Below are 21,782 nucleotides of genomic sequence, written 5' to 3' on the forward strand. Positions count from 1 at the left end.
ATATTGTGCAATAATCAAGGTCTGCTGATAATCCAGGTAATTTTGACTACATGTAACAATCCCTAAGCAAGTTATAGCCATTTATTACAACATTATCATAGGCGATTTTCAGTGAAAAGCTGGTGTTTTTTATTTACTGACAATTTAGAAACATTGTAGTAGAACACTGAAGCAAAGGTGACTTATATATTATTTATTTTATATAAATGACATTAACACCCACCAACCCGCCATATGCAGGTGGATTTCAGCAGTGGCGTGTAACGCAGTCACTCCTACTAGCCACTTTGGCGGGCTGAATTTTATATAGGCCTAATATACATTTTTCAATTGTAGTCTTTTAAAAAGTCTGAAATAAACTAAGTACAATCTAGTGTTGTCAAAAAATATAGATTTTTCGATACATATCGATACTGAACTATCTGAAACTCTTCCGCAGGATGCACCAGCAACGCGTTCTCCCTCTTTAATCTGTCCGACAGCGAGTTGACACCCTTTACAGTCTATGATTGATTGACACAAACCCGCGTCCCTTTACTCACTCGTTTAATTTGCTCCGGAGTTCGGATGAATATTGTTGGTTACAGGGTGAGGGATTGCGCATAGAGCATAATTGTACTCATTCCCGCAGATTTTGTGCTCACACCCAAAGTGCTTGCAGATAAAGACAAGTATATTGGCTATTTAAAACAGTATAATGGGTCCGTGTGTCATGTCTTAAAGCAACAGCAGCCTAATATACCGGCTGCCAAATAATGAGATAATATAAAAAATATATATATGGCAGATTTTCCCTATGTTATCGATGTCAAAATTGTGGCCAGTGAAAATGCGGAGTGGCTAGTAACTTTGAAAAACCACTATCCACAGTGGCTGGTGAGCAAAAAAGTTAAGTCAAGCCCTGTGTGTGTGTGTATATATATATTTTTATTTATTTATTTTTTTTTTTTTTTTGACTGAATATGAACAAACACAAATAGTGCAGTAAGAAGTGTAAACATTGTGAAAATTGTCTTGTGCAACAAAAATACAATCAGTGTAAATTATTTTCACAAGTACTATTTACATATACCAAACGGAACTATTGGCAGCGCCAGTTCTCTCTCGGACACAATTCCACTAGGACAAAACAAATTTGAAAACACAAATTTCAGTGCCTCATCCGATGTGTATACCGCTTTTTTATATTTGTTTTTGAATTGGGTTATGCTTTGTCAGAGAGTGCTCTCATGCAACTACTTTCACTTTACCTCAGTTCAAATTTCCAAAGAAAGATGCTAATTGGTCGTGCAAAAGACCAAAATCTATATTTATTGGTTGAGTTTATGATAGTTTCAACCAATCTGGGCATGGGAGTGGGACTAAGCATCAACAATCATTCATGATTGGCTCAGAGAAACAAATCGCATGGGTTTCTTTGACGAATCAATGCTGATCAAAACTTGATGACGCAATCACATTCACTACTGAGCCGTGAATCTCCTCTTTTTGGGACTTTTTAAAGCATACGGATTGGATTAGCGGTTCAAAAGTTATTAAACATTTTAGGGCTGCAACAATTAATCGATAAAATAGATAATCGATTATGAAAATCGCTGTCAACCAATGTCATTATCGATTAGTTGGTCTGCTTACATCACGGGGAGCGTTTACTGGTGATTGGTTGAAACAGGCCAATCATGATGTTCTCTGTCTTACATGCGCTTCATGAGACACACACGCAAGGTCTCTCTCCCTCCGCCACTCTGCTGTGCGCGCGCGCTACACGGTTTGGAGCACAGTCTCTTCTGTCTCGCATGCGCGCTCTTGCTTGCGCGCTCTAGATTCCGGGAGTTTTAACTAATTTGCGGGCATCAGGGAGCCGCTATCATTATCCCGGAACTTCAGGGAGACTTGGGATGTCTGTATTTTGTCTCGAGCATCAGGTTGCGCAATCAGTTCCCTCGCAACATAAGTGATGGATTAAAATAGCGGTTAATAAGTTAAATTAAAATGGTGTTTACAAAGTGAAGCACTAAATATAAAGGTTTTAATTGTTTTTCAAACGCGATCTACTGCGGCTCTATGTTCACACGCTTGTTTTCAGTCTTTCTATATTTATTTTATCAATTTATCCTTATAATTCAATTAATTTTAAAAATAAATTAAATGAACTATATATTTGAGATGTTTTTAGTTTATATATTATCTTCGCATCTGAACAACATGTCTGTGTAAATTTGTTTTAACAAAAATTGTGTTAAAACATATGTTGAATATATATACACTCACCGGCCACTTTATTAGGTACACCTGTCCAACTGCTCGTTAACACTTAATTTCTAAGCAGCCAATCACATGGCGGCAACTCAGTGCATTTAGGCATGTAGACATGGTCAAGACAATCTCCTGCAGTTCAAACCAAGCATCAGTATGGGGAAGAAAGTTGATTTGAGTGACTTTGAACGTGGCATGATTGTTGGTGCCAGAAGGGCTGGTCTGAGTATTTCAGAAACTGCTAATCTACTGGGATTTTCACGCACAACCATCTCTAGGGTTTACAGAGAATGGTCCGAAAAAGAAAAAACATCCAGTGAGCGGCAGTTCTGTGGGCGGAAATGCCTTGTTGATGCCAGAGGTCAGAGGAGAATGGCCAGACTGGTTCGAGCTGATAGAAGGGCAACAGTGACTGAAATAACCACTCGTTACAACCGAGGTATGCAGCAAAGCATTTGTGAAGCCACAACACGCACAACCTTGAGGCGGATGGACTACAACAGCAGAAGACTCCACCGGGTACCACTCATCTCCACTACAAATAGGAAAAAGAGGCTACAATTTGCAAGAGCTCACCAAAATTGAACAGTTGAAGACTGGAAAAATGTTGCCTGGTCTGATGAGTCTCGATTTCTGTTGAGACATTCAGATGTTAGAGTCAGAATTTGGCGTAAACAGAATGAGAACATGGAACCATCATGCCTTGTTACCACTGTGCAGGCTGGTGGTGGTGGTGTAATGGTGTGGGGGATGTTTTCCTGGCACACTTTAGGCCCCTTAGTGCCAATTGGGCATCGTTTAAATGCCACGGCCTACCTGAGCATTGTTTCTGACCATGTCCATCCCTTTATGGCCACCATGTACCCATCCTCTGATGGCTACTTCCACCATGTCACAAAGCTCTAATCATTTCAAATTGGTTTCTTGAACATGACAATGAGTTCACTGTACTAAAATGGCCTCCACAGTCACCAGATCTCAACCCAATAGAGCATCTTTGGGATGTGGTGGAACGGGAGATTCGCATCATGGATGTGCAGCCGACAAATCTGCGGCAACTGTGTGATGCCATCATGTCAATATGGACCAAACTCCCTGAGGAATGCTTCCAGCACCTTGTTGAATCTATGCCACGAAGAATTGAGGCAGTTCTGAAGGCAAAAGGGGGTCCAACCCGTTACTAGCATGGGGTACCTAATAAAGTGGCCGGTGAGTGTATATATATATTTTTTTTTTTACATTAATCATGGTTGTCAACTTGCCATCGGCAATTATCATTAAAAACAATAAAAATATTGATATTAGTAAAACTCAATGTGTGGCTTTTGCACTTTTTAAAGTACACTTTTACACATAAATACCCTGATTTAGGTTTCTCTTACGAGAGTATCTCTCGTACTGCGTAATAGCTTACGCTAGGGGAAAACCTCTTTTCCACGAGATATTGAAGCCAAAAATTATCCTTAATTTTTTATTAATGTAAAACGCTTTGCAGCAGCAAGCAGACACAGGCGAGACAGCTCGCGCGCCTATTGGCTGCTCTTGCGGCAAATGCAGCAGCCTATCGAGAGAGAACTCGCGCCCATATCGTCACGTCCCGCCAGAAAAGGCGTGGTCTCACTCTATAAATATGCTCGTTAGGCTGGTACAAGCTGATTTTCATCTGTTCAGCGAAGCACACGCATCACTGGATCCGGAGTGAGAAGCCGCGCCGTCGAAGCAAGCTTTTCAGCGGGACGAGCTCTGGAGTCGCTGGCCTCACCGCCTTCAACTGCCGTACCTGCTGTGCTTTCCGGCGTTCTATATCCTTTTATATCACTTTGTATCCTTACTCTGCTGAGAGTGTTTGCTCGATTACTTGACGCGACTCACACTTCTCATCACAAAAGAGCTGCGTCTTTTTAAAGATGCCATCCTGTGGCTCGTGCCGTGCCCCACTCAGCAACGGGGACCGTCAGGTCATCTGTGTGTCCTGCCTGGGTGAGGATCACGCGGCCATCGCGCTCGCTGACGGCGGATGCCCTCATTGCAAGCTTTTGCCTATGGTGACTCTGAGGACTCGCCTGGCATCATTCTCCGAGCCTTCACCACAGCCCGCCGTGGTGCCGTGCTGCAAGATGCGCCGCGCCCAGTGCGCTCCCAAACTCTCTCCAGCCCGCCAAAGCTCGCCGGTTCGCCCGCCAGCTTCCCCCGGCTTTGCTCGAGTCGCTCACTGACGGACAACGGCCGCCGCCTGCCGCCGCGTCCGTCCACGAGTTCGACGAACCCACCGAGGCGTGTTCTCTTCTGGCATCTGATAGCGAGGATTGGGCGAGCTCCGTGGACCTCCCCTCCGCTAGCGTTTCCCGCCAAACCACTGGTAAGAGAGCCGGCATTGAGACTGAGCTGATGTGTCTGCTCTCTCAGGCCGTGGAAAGCATCGGCCTCGACTGGGAGGCGCCCGCGCAACAGGCGAGCTCTGTGGACCTCCCCCTTCTGTCCGCGAGTCGTCAGGGAAACGGGCCAGCATCAAGACCGCGAGCCCTAAAACCGCGGCTAGCTTTCTTTACGTTATAAGAAATCTACCCCGCCCCCCATGGGCGTGCGTCACCGGCAAATGAGAAAAGAGTGTGTTTTAGTCCCCGCCGAGGCCGGACTAATCTCTATTTCTCAAACATTTCTCAGCTCCTAGTTTGAGCGGCTGAAAATGTCATTATTGCAGCAATGAGCCTGTTGTATAACACGCACACCTGCATACAAACGCCGACACACACAAAACTGTGATGACACTCTCTTATCTGCTTGCGCTAATGTAGTTCTCCCTGTGGCCCAGTGGCGGAACTCGAAGCCTTCGCGCGAGAGACCAGTGTTCGATCCCGGCTCTCGCAGCAGATAAAAATTTAGTCTCGCCGCAGCCAGACTTCCACCGAAACTTTTCGCTCGTTCAGTTCCAGAAAATGCGACTGTTCCAGTGTATTTTGCAGTAAACAAGCTGGTACCACGGCCCGCTTGCCTGCACATAAAGGCCGTTTCCACGGCGACCCAGAAAAATCATGTAATCATTGTATTTCTGGTTTTCCGGCCACAGCCGATGGTGTTATAAGTGTAATAAAATGCTCACAGCCCAGTGTTCATTTCTACACACAAACACAGCCCGCCACGGTACAGGGCTCGCACAAATGAAATCGACGCATGTCAATTGTGCATTAAATGTAGTGAATGTGCCCACAAACACTACCACGGTTTCTGTAAAACGAAACCAACACAAGTCTTCCTAGCCTCCTAGGAAATCGACGGTGTTTCAGTCTCGCCGTGGCCAGACTTCCACTGAAATTTTCGCTCGTTCAGTTCCAGAAAATGTGACTGTTCCAGTGTATTTTGCAGTAAGCAAGCCAGTACCATGCCCGCTTGCCAGCACACAAATGCTGTTCCCACGGCGACCCAGATAAATCACATAAACGGTGTATTTTCTGGTATTCCGGCCACAGCCGATGGTGTTATGAGTGTATTGAAAATGCCCACAACCCAGGGCTCATTTCTACACACAAACACAGCCCGCAAAAATGCAGGGCTCGCACAAACAAAATCGCCTCATGTCGATTGTGCACTAAATGTAGTGAATGTGCCTACGTCTCAGTGCCCACAAACACTACACAGCACATGTCCCACGGGTTCTGTAAAAACGAAACCAACACGCATTCAGTCAGCTCAGGCCGACGGTGTTTTTTCAGTGCAGTAAATGTGCCCGCTGTCCTGCGCCCACATTCACTCACAGACATGTTAAGCCCCACGGGGCTCGCCCCGCTCTCTCTCCCTCAGCAAACTGCTATAAGGGTTTTGAGCGCGGCCAGGCTGCCCGCCGCGATCGGTGCGCCCCCGCCTCACACACTGTAAACACAGTGTCTGCGTTACAGCACGCCGGAGCTCCCTTGCCGTCACTATGTCTCGGCCAGAGCCCAGATCTCATTCTACCCCTAGCTATTCACGCGAAAGTGTGGGCACAGCTTCCTGGGGTATCAGAATGGGTGCTGAACACTATAAAAAGAGGCTATTCGCTACAGTTCGCTCGACGTCCCCGCCGTTATACGGCACGCGTCGAGACGACGGTGAAAAACGAAGTATCTCATCTACTTCGAGCCGAGATAGCGAAACTACTGAGCAAAGGTGCTATAGAACCTTTATCTCAAGCTAAGAGCAAAGGGGGCCTACACAGTAGATATTTTCTGGTACCGAAAAAAGATGGAGGTCTCAGACCCATTTTAGATCTGCGACAGCCGCTTGTGAAACGCCAGTTCAGAATGCTTACAACCAGGAAAATCCTCGCGCAAGTGCGCCACGGGGACTGGTTTATGTCAATAGATCTGAAAGACGCCTATTTCCAAATACAAATAGCGTCCCATCACAGGCGATTCTTGAGATTCGCTTTCGAGGGCCAGGCATATCAATACACAGTCCTGCCGTTCGGCCTGTACCTAGCACCTCGTACATTCACGAAGTGCATGGACGCGGCGCTCGCACCCCTGAGACTTCAGGGCATGCGAGTCCTGAACTACTTGGACGATTGGCTGATTCTAGCTCGATCACGATCGGAGCTCATAGAACACAGGGCCGCATTACTCGAGCACCTCGAGGAGCTGGGCCTCACAGTCAATTGGGCGTAGAGCTCACTGTCTCCCAGTCAGAAAATGTCCTTTCTGGGAACAGTGTTAGACTCGCTATCCATGACGGCACGCCTGTCACCAGAGCGCGGACTAAATATTCAGCGCGTCGCGAAATCCTTCCGCCACAGCTCGATAGTTCCGCTCAAAAGGTTTCAGAAAATGCTGGGGCTGATGGCCTCAGCGGCCTCTGTACTCCAGTTGGGCTTGCTTCGCATGCGCCCACTGCAGATGTGGCTGAAAGCGTGGGTTCCACCCAGGGCATGGACAGTCTGCTTCGCCTCAGGGTCGACCTACAGTGTGTTTTAGCTCTGGAACCTTGGAAAATAACCGACTGGTATCACGGTCCAGGAACAATGTTCCAGCAGGGGAGTGGTTGCTGCACCCGCAGACGGTCCAGCTGCTGTGGAAAACGTTCGGCAGAGCACAGGTGGACCTATTCGCGTCCCACGAAAACGCTCATTGCCGAAGTTTTTCTCGAAAAGCAAGGACGCACTGGCTCATGTTTGGCCCCGCTGCCCCCTATATGCTTTTCCTCCTGTCTCGCTCCTGCCTCAGGTGTTGGAACGAATCAGGGAAAACGGATGCCCAGTGCTGCTCGTAGCTCCGCTCTGGACAAACCAGACGTGGTTCCCTGCCCTGATGCAGCTGACCAGCACTGCCCCATGGCCTGTACCATTGAGGAGAGACCTCCTCTCTCAGGCGGAGGGCTCGATTTGGCACCCTCGCCCGGAGCTGTGGTCCCTGCACGCATGGGCCATCAACGGGTACCCGCTAGCCTCCCAGAAGGAGTGTTAAACACGATCGCGCAGGCTAGAGCTCCGTCTACCAGGCGGCTCTACTCCTCGAAATGGTCTGTTTTCTCTGCATGGTGTCAAGCCCAGAGCTTTTCACCTGTGGAATGCGGGGTTTCGGAAGTGTTTTCCTTCCTTCAAGAGCTACTGGATAAGGGCAGGACCCCATCCACGCTCAAAGTAGATGTGGCGGCCATAGCAACGTTTGCAAAACCGGTGTCTGGCCAGTCGCTGGGGAAGAACGACTTAGTCGTGCGTTTCCTTAGGGGAGCTCGGAGGCTAAACCCTCCCAGGCCCCCTTCAGTCCCGACGTGGGACCTTTCCACGGTCCTGGAGGCCATGAAAGGCGCCCCGTTCGAGCCAATCCAGCTGGTGGACATGAAACACCTGTCGTTCAAAACAGTGTTTCTCATGGCTCTTGCTTCAGTGAAGCGCATAGGGGACTTGCAGGCGCTTTTAGTAAGCGCGTCATGTATGGAGTTTGGGCCTAATGACTCGAAGGTCATTCTCAAACCTAAGCACGGGTATGTGCCGAAATCCCTCAATACACCGTTTAGGGCCCAGGTAATTTCCCTGTCCGCCCTTCCGGTTCTCAATGAGGAGGAGGACGCGAGTCTCCTTTGCCCCGTCAGGGCATTAAGAGCTTATGTGTCGCGCTCGTCTGTTTTCAGACAGACTGAGCAGCTTTTCGTTTTGTTTGGCGGGCGCTCCAAGGGACTTGCCGCCTCAAAACAGAGCCTATCCAGATGGATAGTGGATGCCATTGCGCTCGCTTACACTGCAAAGGGCCTGCAGTGCCCCTTGGGTGTCAGAGCGCACTCCACAAGAGGCGTGGATTCTTCGTGGGCATGGTTTAGCGGGGTTTCCCTGCAAGATATCTGTACGGCCGCGGGCTGGGCCTCGCCGTCTACATTTATAAAATACTATAACCTGGAGGTACCCGCCTTACAAGCTAAGCTTTTGGCGGTCTAAAATTCAGTGCTATCTGCCCCGCTGTGCGGCCCAGATGCTGAGTTTACTGCAGCCCCATGAGTGTTGACACATATATGGCCACCCAGATCAGGCTGAAAGCTTTCACCCTGGCTGCGCGTTTTATTGTCATATGATAGCCCCGCTGGGTGCTATTTTATTAGGAATGACGCTTCCAGCCTCTGTTCCTCCACTCTATGTGAGTTTATGGTGATTATGCACTATATGAGCCCTGGGCTTTGGCCCCTGGGACTTTGGTGTTGGATCCCTGTACGCACGGCGTGTTGCATTGTGTTCCCCTAGCGTAAGCTATTACGCAGTACGAGAGATACTCTCGTAAGAGAACGTACTCGGTTACTAACGTAACCTCGGTTCTCTCTAGAGAGGGAACGAGTACTGCGTATCTTGCCGTGCTTGGAATACGCTCTGGTTCGCTTCGGCGATGAAAACCAGCTTGTACCAGCCTAACGAGCATATTTATAGAGTGAGACCACGCCTTTTCTGGCGGGACGTGACGATATGGGCGCGAGTTGCCCCCATTGGTCATTACGTCACGCAGAGTCTCTCTCGATAGGCTGCTGCATTTGCCGCAAGAGCAGCCAATAGGCGCGCGAGCTGTCTCGCCTGTGTCTGCTTGCTGCTGCAAAGCGTTTTACATTAATAAAAAATTAAGGATAATTTTTGGCTTCAATATCTCGTGGAAAAGAGGTTTTCCCCTAGCGTAAGCTATTATGCAGTACTCGTTCCCTCTCTAGAGAGAACTGAGGTTACGTTAGTAACAGAGTACGTTTTATTTAGTTATAATAAACAAAAAATCAAATTGAATTTACCCGATTAATCGAAGAAAAAATAAAATAATCGTCCGATTAATCGATTATCAAAATAATCGTTAGTTGCAGCCCTAAAACATTTAAGAACAACAGTTATTTTTAGCCGCCGGCGGCTTTATAGGGTTAAAAGGTCTGCTTTTTCTTTTTCTGCCATATTTTCTGCATTTCCATATGATGTATATCATTCCTCCAGAAAGAGAATTGGTCAAAGACAAAAAATGTCACCCTTGGTCTTACCTTTTTAGTAGGTGGCACACTAGGAGGTCTGAAAAACGTAGAATCTAGAGAGCTGACTGCTATGGGGTCCTCAGGAACGGCAGTAGGCTCTTTAGACACTTCACTTGTTTCAGTATGATCCTGAGGACAATGGCAGAAGAAATAAGATAAGGATATGGTCATTCACGGAGTAAACCGACAACCCCTGGCTCTTTAAAAGAACATTCCACTAACCACATTGTTGCGGTTCTCCATATTGCGACATTTCTCATGGTCACAGAGACAGTTTTCTCCACAGGTCATTTTTCCCTTGCGGCAGCGACAAAGCTTGTTAACACAGCGGCCCCGACAAGCACACTAGAGGAGACAGAATCATACACATAAATGGCTCGCTAAAAAAGCAAAGCCCCAAAATAGATGTTTAATTACAGGGTTCATACAGATTTTTACCAAGAAATTTCCACCACTTGGGTAAAATATTCATGACATAATGCTCCATTATAGTCTATGTATACACGCATTTTTATTCTTATTTTATGTGTTCAAATTTAGTATAGCATATCTAAAATCAACTAAAATTAATGACTTTTAATGCCATTTAAAAAATAAGTACAAGCAGCAACTGTGCCAGATATTACTTCATGTAGAGAACAATGTCACCTGACTGAATGCCCAAAGGCCAAGTATTGTAATTTAAATGTTATCAATTAAACCAGTGCCTGAAGTTTATTTTGGAAAATGAAATTCTCAATTTTACAATTATCTCACCTAAATCCTAAATGTTTGCTCACTCTACGCATTTGTGTTTTTACAAAGGGGTAATTTTTTATGCAATAGCTTACACCGCACAAGGAAGCTTGATTTCAAATTTTGAAATTAATTCATAAACAGTCAGCAAACAATCAGTAAAATAAGAAATAAAATAAGCAGTAGCACAAATGCACTAGAATAAAAGATACAAATGAAAGGTCTTTTTTAAAGTAGGTCTAGGGATTGCACTGATCCAATATACTGATACGTTTCTTTCTCAACTGTTAATGTTCACTTAAGACATAACCAACCTTGTTTGCGAGGATACTTAAGACGGGCATTTTGAAAATTGTTGTGTGCATTTGTCCGTTTGAACGCAATAAGCTGCGAAGATGTCAATTGTCAAGGCACCATGGTGAGTTTATTTTAGACCAGAAAATGCATATAAATTAAAACAATTTTAATAAAAAAATATCTAGGGATGCACCGAAATTAATTCTTACCCGAAGAGGAATATAATGAAACACTCGGCCAAAGGCCGAATGAGATTTTTTTTCCATTTATTTTGACAATTTCACCAATGCATATATCAAAGTCAAAATGTGCTTTTCAAAGAAAAAAATCTAAATACAAAACTACAATTTAAAAATATTAATTTAACATTTAAAAATATTAATTTAACACTTAAAAATATTTATTTTAACAGTCCAGCAGACATACCAACAAAGCACAGTATAACTTAAAACAAATAAATTGTTAACCTAAAAATATTTTTTTTTGTCCATCTTTGAGCCTACAGTATATTAGGCCTGTAACTGACTGCTGAAAGAATGTGACATACTTTGTACAGTATATCAACAAAAAAAGTGCATTGAAAAGTGCAACCTTTTATTTCATGATAACGATATATACGATTTAGTTTTTTTTTATTAGGCCTATATAAAAAGAATGAAGCAAATTACAAACAACTGACAAATATGAAAAAATGCTAATTAAATAAACCCCGTTTTTCCAGGTACAGTAGGTTTATTTAACATGTATACATTTATTAAACATCTTTTGTTGCTTGATAAATACATGTCTGTGTCATTAATGTTAAAGGCTGCTGTCACTTTAAGATCTAAAGCCGCCTTTCCACTGCACACGACAGGCGTTGGACCGGAAGTCATTCGTACGGGAGCTGCGGGGAGTTCCGATCATATGCGTATGCGGAAAATTCGTATCCGATTTGAGCTTTGGATCCGTTGAAATATCTGAACTTCTGCGGCTAGACCGTATGCGACCGGCCGACCGGATGTGATGTATTCTAATCAAAATTATGAGCGTGAGGCTAGAATTACCAATATTTCAACTCTTTAATGTTATTCTGTAAATGCTATTTCTGTAAAATGTCGGTTATTAATAATTATGGCAGAAAAAAAAATATTTTATAATTATTAAATCAATATTTATATTGATTAGCTCTGTAAAATCTATTGTTTTTATTGTAGATGTATTGAGGGTCATTTGTTTTGTGTGGATATATTCATGCATGCATTACATTCATCATTCATTTTACCATTGTGAATAGCCGAGGGTAACGGTTGCTTCACGACCAATTTCAAAGTTCCGTGCGACTGACACTAGGGGGCGAAATGCGACAATCGTATGCGAATGTCGTGTGCAGTGGAAAGGCGGCTTAATGCTTGGATCTACCAGTAATACAGTATAATGACACATATCCGGTTTTAGCCATAACCGACTATTTACATGTGATGCTCCACATGATGGGCATTTTGACAACGGTGTCTGTATTTGACCATTGAGGCGCAAAGAGAAGTGAATTCGGGACTGTCTGAGAGAGCGCTTCTGGTATCATTCAGCACGATACCACCACAAGTTTTTTTCCACAACTTACTGTGCATAATAACATGAACTCTTTTTTTGAAGATCCTCGTTAAATGTACACACACTTTGACATGTTCGCGTGTGGCTTTATCTCCACACTGACTTGAATTACACTAGTAGTGCTGTAAGTTTTTGCAGATGATTTTTTTTTTTTTTTAAATACAGCAGTTTGGAAGATGTGATCCATACTACAACCAAAGGTCAGATGCCATTGCCTATTGGCCTCACTGACTAGTCCAAGTCAGTTTACATGTGGAGAGTGAGGGGTACACTGAAAAAGAAGTCTTGTTGATATTCACTTGTGCTACAATAATTGATTTGGAATTCCAAGAAAGAAGCAATGATAAAGTCTGGTTTTTTAAAATGTTTTTTGAAACACTAATACTTTCCAGGCGGTGAAGTTGCATCTGAATTTGTGTCAAGTTTTTGACATTATCACATGTGAGTTTCAAATGAAATATTGTAACAAGATGAAATGGAACGTAAATAAACTTTTTTTTATGTTTTTTTCAAAACACCATGACCTTTTCAGTACTTTTCAGATAGTGAAAATGCATTTGAATGTGTGTGAAGTTATAAATCAGTTATAAATGACGACACCCAAAAAAAAAAAAAAAAAGGTCAAAGGTCAGATGTAGAAAGTGAATTTTAGTCTCAAATATATGTAAAAAAAATTTTTTTTGCTTTGTATCAGTAGAAACCCGGTAGTATTTTCGAATGGCCGTGCTTCCCTACCTCATGTCACCCTGAGACGAGAGATTTCTGTAGTGTGTGTCTGGAAAAAAACCTCCGATGACGCAAAAATCGTTATTTAGCGTCATCGGAGGCTTTTTTGGCCAGAGGCTAGAGACTACAGCCAGTAGTAGGAGCTAGTTCCGCATGTTTTCAACCCGCCCATTTTGAAGATCTGGTGCACGAATCCGATGCTCGTATGAGCCGCAATACAGCCAGGAACAGTTGCGTGGCTTGGGAGTGGCCTCGTAAGTAATGCAAGTAATCTACCCAGCACTGCTTGTAGTGCAGATGCGATGTGCTGACATGAACTTTTGAAGCCATTTACACGTTATATATATATATATAAACACACACACTCACCTAAAGGATTATTAGGAACACCTGTTCAATTTCTCATTAATGCAATTATCTAATCAACCAATCACATGGCAGTTGCTTCAATTCATTTAGGGGTGTGGTCCTGGTCAAGACAATCTCCTGAACTCCAAACTGAATGTCAGAATGGGAAAGAAAGGTGATTTAAGCTATTTTGAGCGTGGCATGGTTGTTGGTGCCAGACGGGCCGGTCTGAGTATTTCACAATCTGCTCAGTTACTGGGATTTTCACGCACAACCATTTCTAGGGTTTACAAAGAATGGTGTGAAAAGGGAAAAACATCCAGTATGCGGCAGTCCTGTGGGCGAAAATGCCTTGTTGATGCTAGAGGTCAGAGGAGAATGGGCCGACTGATTTAAGCTGATAGAAGAGCAACTTTGAAATAACCACTCGTTACAACCGAGGTATGCAGCAAAGCATTTGTGAAGCTACAACACGCACAACCTTGAGGCGGATGGGCTACAACAGCAGAAGACCCCACCGGGTACCACTCATCTCCCCTACAAATAGGAAAAAGAGGTTACAATTTGCAAGAGCTCACCAAAATTGGACAGTTGAAGACTGGAAAAATGTTGCCTGGTCTGATGAGTCTCGATTTCTGTTGAGACATTCAGATGGTAGAGTCAGAATTTGGCGTAAACAGAATGAGAACATGGATCCATCATGCCACTGTGCAGGCTGGTGGTGGTGGTGTAATGGTGTGGGGGATGTTTTCATGGCACACTTTAGGCCCCTTAGTGCCAATTGGGCATCGTTTAAATGCCACGGCCTACCTGAGCATCGTTTCTGACCATGTCCATCCCTTTATGGCCACCATGTACCCATCCTCTGATGGCTACTTCCAGCAGGATAATGCCACCATGTCACAAAGCTCGAATCATTTCAAATTGGTTTCTTGAACATGACAATGAGTTCACTGTACTAAAATGGCCCCCACAGTCACCAGATCTCAACCCAATAGTGCATCTTTGGGATGTGGTGGAACGGGAGCTTCGTGCCCTGGATGTGCATCCCACAAATCTCCAACTACAAGATGCTATCCTATCAATATGGGCCAACATTTCTAAAGAATGCTTTCAGCACCTTGTTGATTTAATGCCACGTAGAATTAAGGCAATTCTGAAGGCAAAAGGGGGTCAAACACAGTATTAGTATGGTGTTCCTAATAATCCTTTAGGTGAGTGTATATGTATATAGGGATGCAACGATTACAGATTTTGTAAGTACGATTATTGTCTGAGAAATAATCACGGTTTAACGATTATCACGATTATTATGCATCAATTAATTTCACAACACTACTAATGTATAATATCACATGAACACTCAGCACTAGATTTTAAAGTGTTATTTATTTCTGCCACAACACAGTACAAAATTATAAAATGGCAAACAATAATCAATCTCTTCCATTGGAATTAAAGAGAAGTGCTTTGTAAACATCCTGCATTTTTCTTTTAAAAATAACAAATTAAGTCAAAGGCTGCAGGACTCTTTGATTGAAATAGATCACAAAATTATTAAGTTTTTAGTTTGTTCTAAATTTATTTTCAACCTGAGGTAGAAAACTTGATAACATGAAAACAATATCTTGTTGGTATTTGACTTAAAAACATAAATAAAGGGATAATAAATCCCAATGAAAATAAGAATAAACAAAGTATTTGGCTGGCTCTATTGAATTAAATGCAAGCTAAATATTAGGCCTATGTATTTCTTTTAAAAGAAAACAAATATACTCCAAATGTTATCCACCAATATTATTGTACTTATTTTAATACTCTTTTTTAAATTATTAATCCAAATTTTACATGTGACTTTAGAAAATCATCTATTATAATCTCATTATTTTGGTTTGTTTGTTTGAAGTTTAAGTAAAAATGATAGAAAGAAACTGAGAACATCTCTCATGCAGTGTTATTAATAACTGAAATGCAGTTAATTGGTAGTCCTAGAAGTCTACATGATCTTATGTTAGTGTTTTACACCGGGCATATTACAACTACAAAGCCTAACATTTACTCAACACAGACAGGAGAAAGCAATAGGATATTAAGTTAAATGTTCACTGAAACTCTTGAGAGCACGTCACATTCGGTTTTCCACAGACTTGCGTAACCAAAACATTCCGCTGTTTTTTCTTGTTGTTTTTTTTTACGTTGCACTGAAAGCTGAAAGTTGCACGCCGCGTTCTCCTTTTTCCAAAGCGCTATAGGGCGGTTGCGTTCCGGAGGCGTCTGTCGTTGCTCTGTTGGTTCTTGTCACTTGACCTACGGTGCGCTTGCGGCATTCTTGAAAGTAGAGATGCTTTTATCTAGATGCGGCGCGGACGCGCTTGGAAAAAACGAGCGCGTCGCTTCCATTATGAGCGCGCATACCGCGCGCCTACATTTGAAATAACGAACTTGAGCGCGCAAAAGACGCGATATGTGAACAGGCCATAAGGCGTTTTTCAGAGGAAATAGAGCGTCGCTGCTTAGTCCCTCTGCCATATGGTTGACGAGCACGGCACTTTAAGCTGGTGCACCGCTGGTGTAACTTTATTTTCGTTTTGTGTTAGGTGCAAAAGTTCCGTACTTTGCAGAACACTCGGTGTAGCATAGTCTTTACGATTAATTAACCGTGACGTTTTAAAGCGCGGTTAATTGTGAAATCCGGTAATCGCTGCATCCCTATATGTATATATTATATATATACACTCACCGGCCACTTTATTAGGTACACCTGTCCAACTGCTCGTTAACACTTAATTTCTAAGCAGCCAATCACATGGCGGCAACTCAGTGCATTTAGGCATGTAGACATGGTCAAGACAATCTCCTGCAGTTCAAACCGAGCATCAGTATGGGGAAGAAAGTTGATTTGAGTGACTTTGAACGTGGCATGATTGTTGGTGCCAGAAGGGCTGGTCTGAGTATTTCAGAAACTGCTAATCTACTGGGATTTTCACGCACAACCATCTCTAGGGTTTACAGAGAATGGTCCGAAAAAGAAAAAACATCCAGTGAGCGGCAGTTCTGTGGGCGGAAATGCCTTGTTGATGCCAGAGGTCAGAGGAGAATGGCCAGACTGGTTCGAGCTGATAGAAGGGCAACAGTGACTGAAATAACCACTCGTTACAACCGAGGTATGCAGCAAAGCATTTGTGAAGCCACAACACGCACAACCTTGAGGCGGATGGGCTACAACAGCAGAAGACTCTACCGGGTACCACTCATCTCCACTACAAATAGGAAAAAGAGGCTACAATTTGCAAGAGCTCACCAAAATTGAACAGTTGAAGACTGGAAAAATGTTGCCTGGTCTGATGAGTCTCGATTTCTGTTGAGACATTCAGATGTTAGAGTCAGAATTTGGCGTAAACAGAATGAGAACATGGAACCATCATGCCTTGTTACCACTGTGCAGGCTGGTGGTGGTGGTGTAATGGTGTGGGGGATGTTTTCCTGGCACACTTTAGGCCCCTTAGTGCCAATTGGGCATCGTTTAAATGCCACGGCCTACCTGAGCATTGTTTCTGACCATGTCCATCCCTTTATGGCCACCATGTACCCATCCTCTGATGGCTACTTCCACCATGTCACAAAGCTCTAATCATTTCAAATTGGTTTCTTGAACATGACAATGAGTTCACTGTACTAAAATGGCCTCCACAGTCACCAGATCTCAACCCAATAGAGCATCTTTGGGATGTGGTGGAACGGGAGATTCGCATCATGGATGTGCAGCCGACAAATCTGCGGCAACTGTGTGATGCCATCATGTCAATATGGACCAAACTCCCTGAGGAATGCTTCCAGCACCTTGTTGAATCTATGCCACGAAGAATTGAGGCAGTTCTGAAGGCAAAAGGGGGTCCAACCCGTTACTAGCATGGGATACCTAATAAAGTGGCCGGTGAGTGTATATTAGGGATGGGACGGTATGAAAATTTCATATCACGATTATAGTGACCAAAGTTATCACGATTATCAATATTATCACGGTTTTGTTAAAATGAGATGGAAATGTTCAAAAAGAACTGATGCTCACCCTGAAAACATTTGAAAATCAACAAACAAAAAATACAATTAGCAGCTATATGCACTTTAAGCATAAACATTATATTAACATTAACATGGAGCCCTGAGAGTGAGAGGTATAAGTTTTCCTAGTGCAGGTTTTAATATACTCGTCATTAAACCCTATCATTAATAATGATAATTACACTTATGGATGTGTGTATGACTGAATATTATTATTATTAATAAATAAATCACTTTCTCTCTCACACACACACACGCGCGCGCACGCACGCACACACACTTTAAATGAACAAAATATGTTGGTTGGGTCAGGGTGACTAAACTACTGGAATAGGCTACTTATAATGACTGTTGTAAATAGCAACGCACTACACAGCGCACATCCATGTCTCGGATCACCGTGGAAGCAATCTCTGGTTTCATTCAAATGTGTATGTCTTGCGTCTCAGTTTTGATTGTATTGAAAATTAAATCAGAGTATTTTAGTATTAATACTACTACAATATTGTTGTAGTGATCACATTTACTTTACGATTGATTTGGACACTGTAACTTGTATAATGGATTTATAAACCGGTAAGATTTAAAAACATTAAGTTAACCACAATTCAATATTTCATGTCCCTGAAATTATTTCTGTGGTAAAAAAATAAAAAATAAAACTGTAATAAGTTTACTATGAATGAATACAATACATTATCCCTTATATGTCACCCTTAATAGTTTGAATATGTTCGTTCGTCTTGGCTCAAATCCACTTGCTGTAAAACTTTTCTCTTCGCGGAAGCTTTGCAATAATTACAAGTGAGATAATTAAATAATTGATCTCCAATAAATTTGTCTAATTATTTGCCCAAGTTAGTTGTGGTATTAAGGTAAAAATTAACTCAGTGGGTGGTTGTCACGTAACGTTAGATGACTTAGCAGATTTGACGTGTTTCCCCCTTTTGCAGCGACTTTCCTCTAGCAAGATTTGCAGACAGGGTGCCCATCCTCGATTAAATTGCCCTTGGGACTCTTGTAATAGCCAAAATACGACCATACCTCCGATTTTGTCCTCTTTAATGGCTGAAAAATCTCCCGTGCGCTGTCACTGCCTTCCGCCATGTCTTCTCGCGCAAAAAAACAACATTGCATCTGCGCGCCTGCTCGCGCCTGCGTCAGACTGATTCTGGCTGGACAGGATTTACCGCGAGTTTTCAAAATCACGATAATCAAACACGGTTTTTATGATAATTAAATTTTAAACGATAATACTAACCGCCAGGACATTTTATCGTGGTTTATCGTAAAACCGGTAATCGTCCCATCCCTAATATATATATATATATATATATATATATATATATATATATATATATAGAGAGAGAGAGAGAGAGAGAGAGAGAGAGAGAGAGAGAGAGAGAGAGAGAGAGAGAGAGAGCATATTTATGACAGTCTCAAGATTTACAATACATGTATCCCCATCAAAAACTCACCCCATTCACTTTCGACTTTTTGGAGCCTCGTCGTGTTCTGTCGTTTTTCTCTGGACGCCACTCGTCCTCTTCTTTCTCAGACTCTGATGGAGAGATGAGTTCATCAAGATCTATGGGCTCTTGCAGACGTGCCCGAGCAGTGGAGTGGCTTTTGGCTTTAGGCTAGATGTAGGGGAGGGGAAAGACAGTGGTCAGAATAGACCTCTAAATCCTTTTTTTCCCTCTCCAAAAAAAAAAAAAAAAAAAAAAAAAAGGTTTACCTTAGGTGGAACATATTCAAAAGATGTATCAGGTGACTCATTCACAGAAGAAAGGACTTTCTTTGCACTGGTCAGCTGGGCCAGAAGTAATTTCTGTGGAGAAAATCCCCCAAAACAAAAGTTTTCAGGGTTCAGAAATTACCAGGCACAACTTTTATGGAAAACTCAATCGTGAAATTCAGTTCCCACTGTGCTAAGTTATGGTATGAATTTGTGAGCGAAAAGGCTTATACCTGCTTGTATTGTTCATTTTCATTCTTAAGTTTTTGGTTCTGATCATCGAGTTCTCGAAGTTTTCCAATTTCCTCTTCCTGTGACAGAAAGCAGACCATACATTTATATTTTTAAATGTTCACTATTTTATTTGCTGAATGGATGTCATGTCTAATATGTAATTAGGTTTTATTGCACACACTTAATGTATGGAAGTAAAATAATGCCAAATGTTTTTGAAACAAAAAGCCTGTTGAATAGCACTACTTGAAAAAAATATGCATTGCATTAACCCTGCTTGTATTTTAATGTAGGGATGGGACGATTACCGGTTTCACGATAAACCACGATAAAATGTCCTGGCGGTTAGTATTATCGTTTAAAATTTATTTATCATAAAAACCGTGTTTGATTATCGTGATTTTGAAAACTCGCGGTAAATCCTGTCCAGCCAGAATCAGTCTGACGCAGGCGCGCAGATGCAATGTTGTTTTTGCGCGAGAAGACATGGCCGGAAGGCAGTGACAGCGCACGGGAGATTTTTCAGCCATCCAAGAGGACAAAATCGGAGGTATGGTCGTATTTTGGCTATTACAAGAGTCCCGAGGGCAATTTAATCGAGGATGGGCACCCTGTCTGCAAATCTTGCAAGAGGAAAGTCGCTGCAAAAGGGGGAAACACGTCAAATCTGCTAAGTCATCTAACGTTACGTGACAACCACCCACTGAGTTAATTTTTACCTTAATACCACAACTAACTTGGGCAAATAATTAGACAAAAAATGTATTGGAGATGAATTATTTCATTATCTCACTTGTAATTATTGCAAAGCTTCCGCGAAGAGAAAAGTTTTACAGCAAGTGGATTTGAGCCAAGACGAACGAACATATTCAAACTATTAAGGGTGACATTTAAGGGATAATGTATTGTATTGTATTCATTCATAGTAAACTTATTACAGTTTTATTTTTTACCACAGAAATAATTTAAGGGACATGAAATATTGAATTGTGATTAACTTAATGTTTTTAAATCTTGCCGGTTTATAAATCCATTATACAAGTGTCCAAATCAATCGTAAAGTAAATGTGATCACTACAACAATATTGTAGTAGTATTAATACTAAATTACTCTGATTTCATTTTCAAAACAATCAAAACTTAGACGCAAGACATACACATTTGAATGAAACCAGAGATTGCGTCCGCGGTGATCCGAGACATGGATGTGCGCTGTGTAGTGTGTTGCTACAACAGTCATTATAAGTATGCCAGTAGTTTAGTCACCCTGACCCAACCAACATATTTTGTTCATTTAAAGTGTGTGTGCGTGCGTGCGCGCGTGTGAGTGTGTGAGAGAGAGAGAGAAAGTGATTTATTATTTATTAATAATAATAATATTCAGTCATAACTTACACACATCCATAAGTGTTATTATCATTATTAATGATAGGGTTTAATGACGGGTTCATTAAAATCTGCACTAGGAAAACTTATACCTCTCACTATCAGGGCTCCATGTTAATGTTAATATAATGTTTATGCTTAAAGTGCATAGCTGCTAGCCTGCTAATTGTATTTTTTTGTTTGTTGATTTTCAAATGTTTTCAGGGTGAGCATCAGTTCTTTTTGAACATTTCCATCTCATTTTAACAAAACCGTGATAATATTGATAATCGTGATAACTTTGGTCACTATAATCGTGATATGAAATTTTCATACCGTCCCATCCCTATTTTAATGCATTGTATTTTTAGGGCTTGCATTTTTATGGGCTGAAATTTAGCATGGTTGAATATTTAAGCTGTGAATATTTCAATTCAAAACATTTCAAACACATTTTCATTAGTAAAATTTCAATAATCCATATCCACCTTTCATATTTCACTTCCAAAATATTCAAACTGATTAAAAATACAACCTATAATATTCAACAGGCGGGTTTCAGTCCATTTTATTTCGCTTTGCAAATTCGCTTCCACAAATTCAGTGGTTCAAATTCGACAGTAAATTCAACGTTGACATCCAGGAGCTGCAGGAAAAGCAGTAGATTACCGAGAATAATCTCCATCTGCTGTTAGTGGACCTCACCAGCAGGAGGTGCAAGCGCGTGTTGTTGACGAAGACCAGAGCAACAGTTAGAGCAAGCCATTCATTCATAAAAACGTATTTACAACAATGTAAATGTATTTGTGATTATTATGACGTCTGTTTTATGTGAAATTCAGTGTCTTCACGATTACTTTTCCTGTGTAGCCTACATGCATCTTTCTCTACCGTGAACGATATTATGTTATTCCCCCGATGCGGATGTACAGATCCAGTGTTACATTTGAGTTTGACATATTTCTCTTGG

At 42.3% G+C, this 21,782-nt stretch overlaps 1 protein-coding gene across 1 annotated transcript in view; it reads right to left on the bottom strand.

Annotated features, from left to right (window-relative positions):
* The window catches only part of kif4 (kinesin family member 4), a 162,589-nt gene that overhangs the window by 17,690 nt on the left and 123,117 nt on the right, over positions 1-21,782 (bottom strand). Inside the window, exons 26-30 of the mRNA XM_056239100.1 lie at positions 19,447-19,524; positions 19,214-19,306; positions 18,954-19,115; positions 9,937-10,059; positions 9,724-9,843 (exon numbers count right to left, since the gene is read on the bottom strand). Coding sequence (XP_056095075.1) covers positions 9,724-9,843; positions 9,937-10,059; positions 18,954-19,115; positions 19,214-19,306; positions 19,447-19,524 — 576 coding nt within the window. The remainder of the gene's footprint in view (positions 1-9,723; positions 9,844-9,936; positions 10,060-18,953; positions 19,116-19,213; positions 19,307-19,446; positions 19,525-21,782) is intronic.

This window comes from Rhinichthys klamathensis, unplaced genomic scaffold (genome assembly GCF_029890125.1).
Source record: "Rhinichthys klamathensis goyatoka isolate OS25496 unplaced genomic scaffold, OSU_Roscu_1.1 h1tg000554l_1, whole genome shotgun sequence".
NCBI classification, from domain to species: domain Eukaryota; kingdom Metazoa; phylum Chordata; class Actinopteri; order Cypriniformes; family Leuciscidae; genus Rhinichthys; species Rhinichthys klamathensis.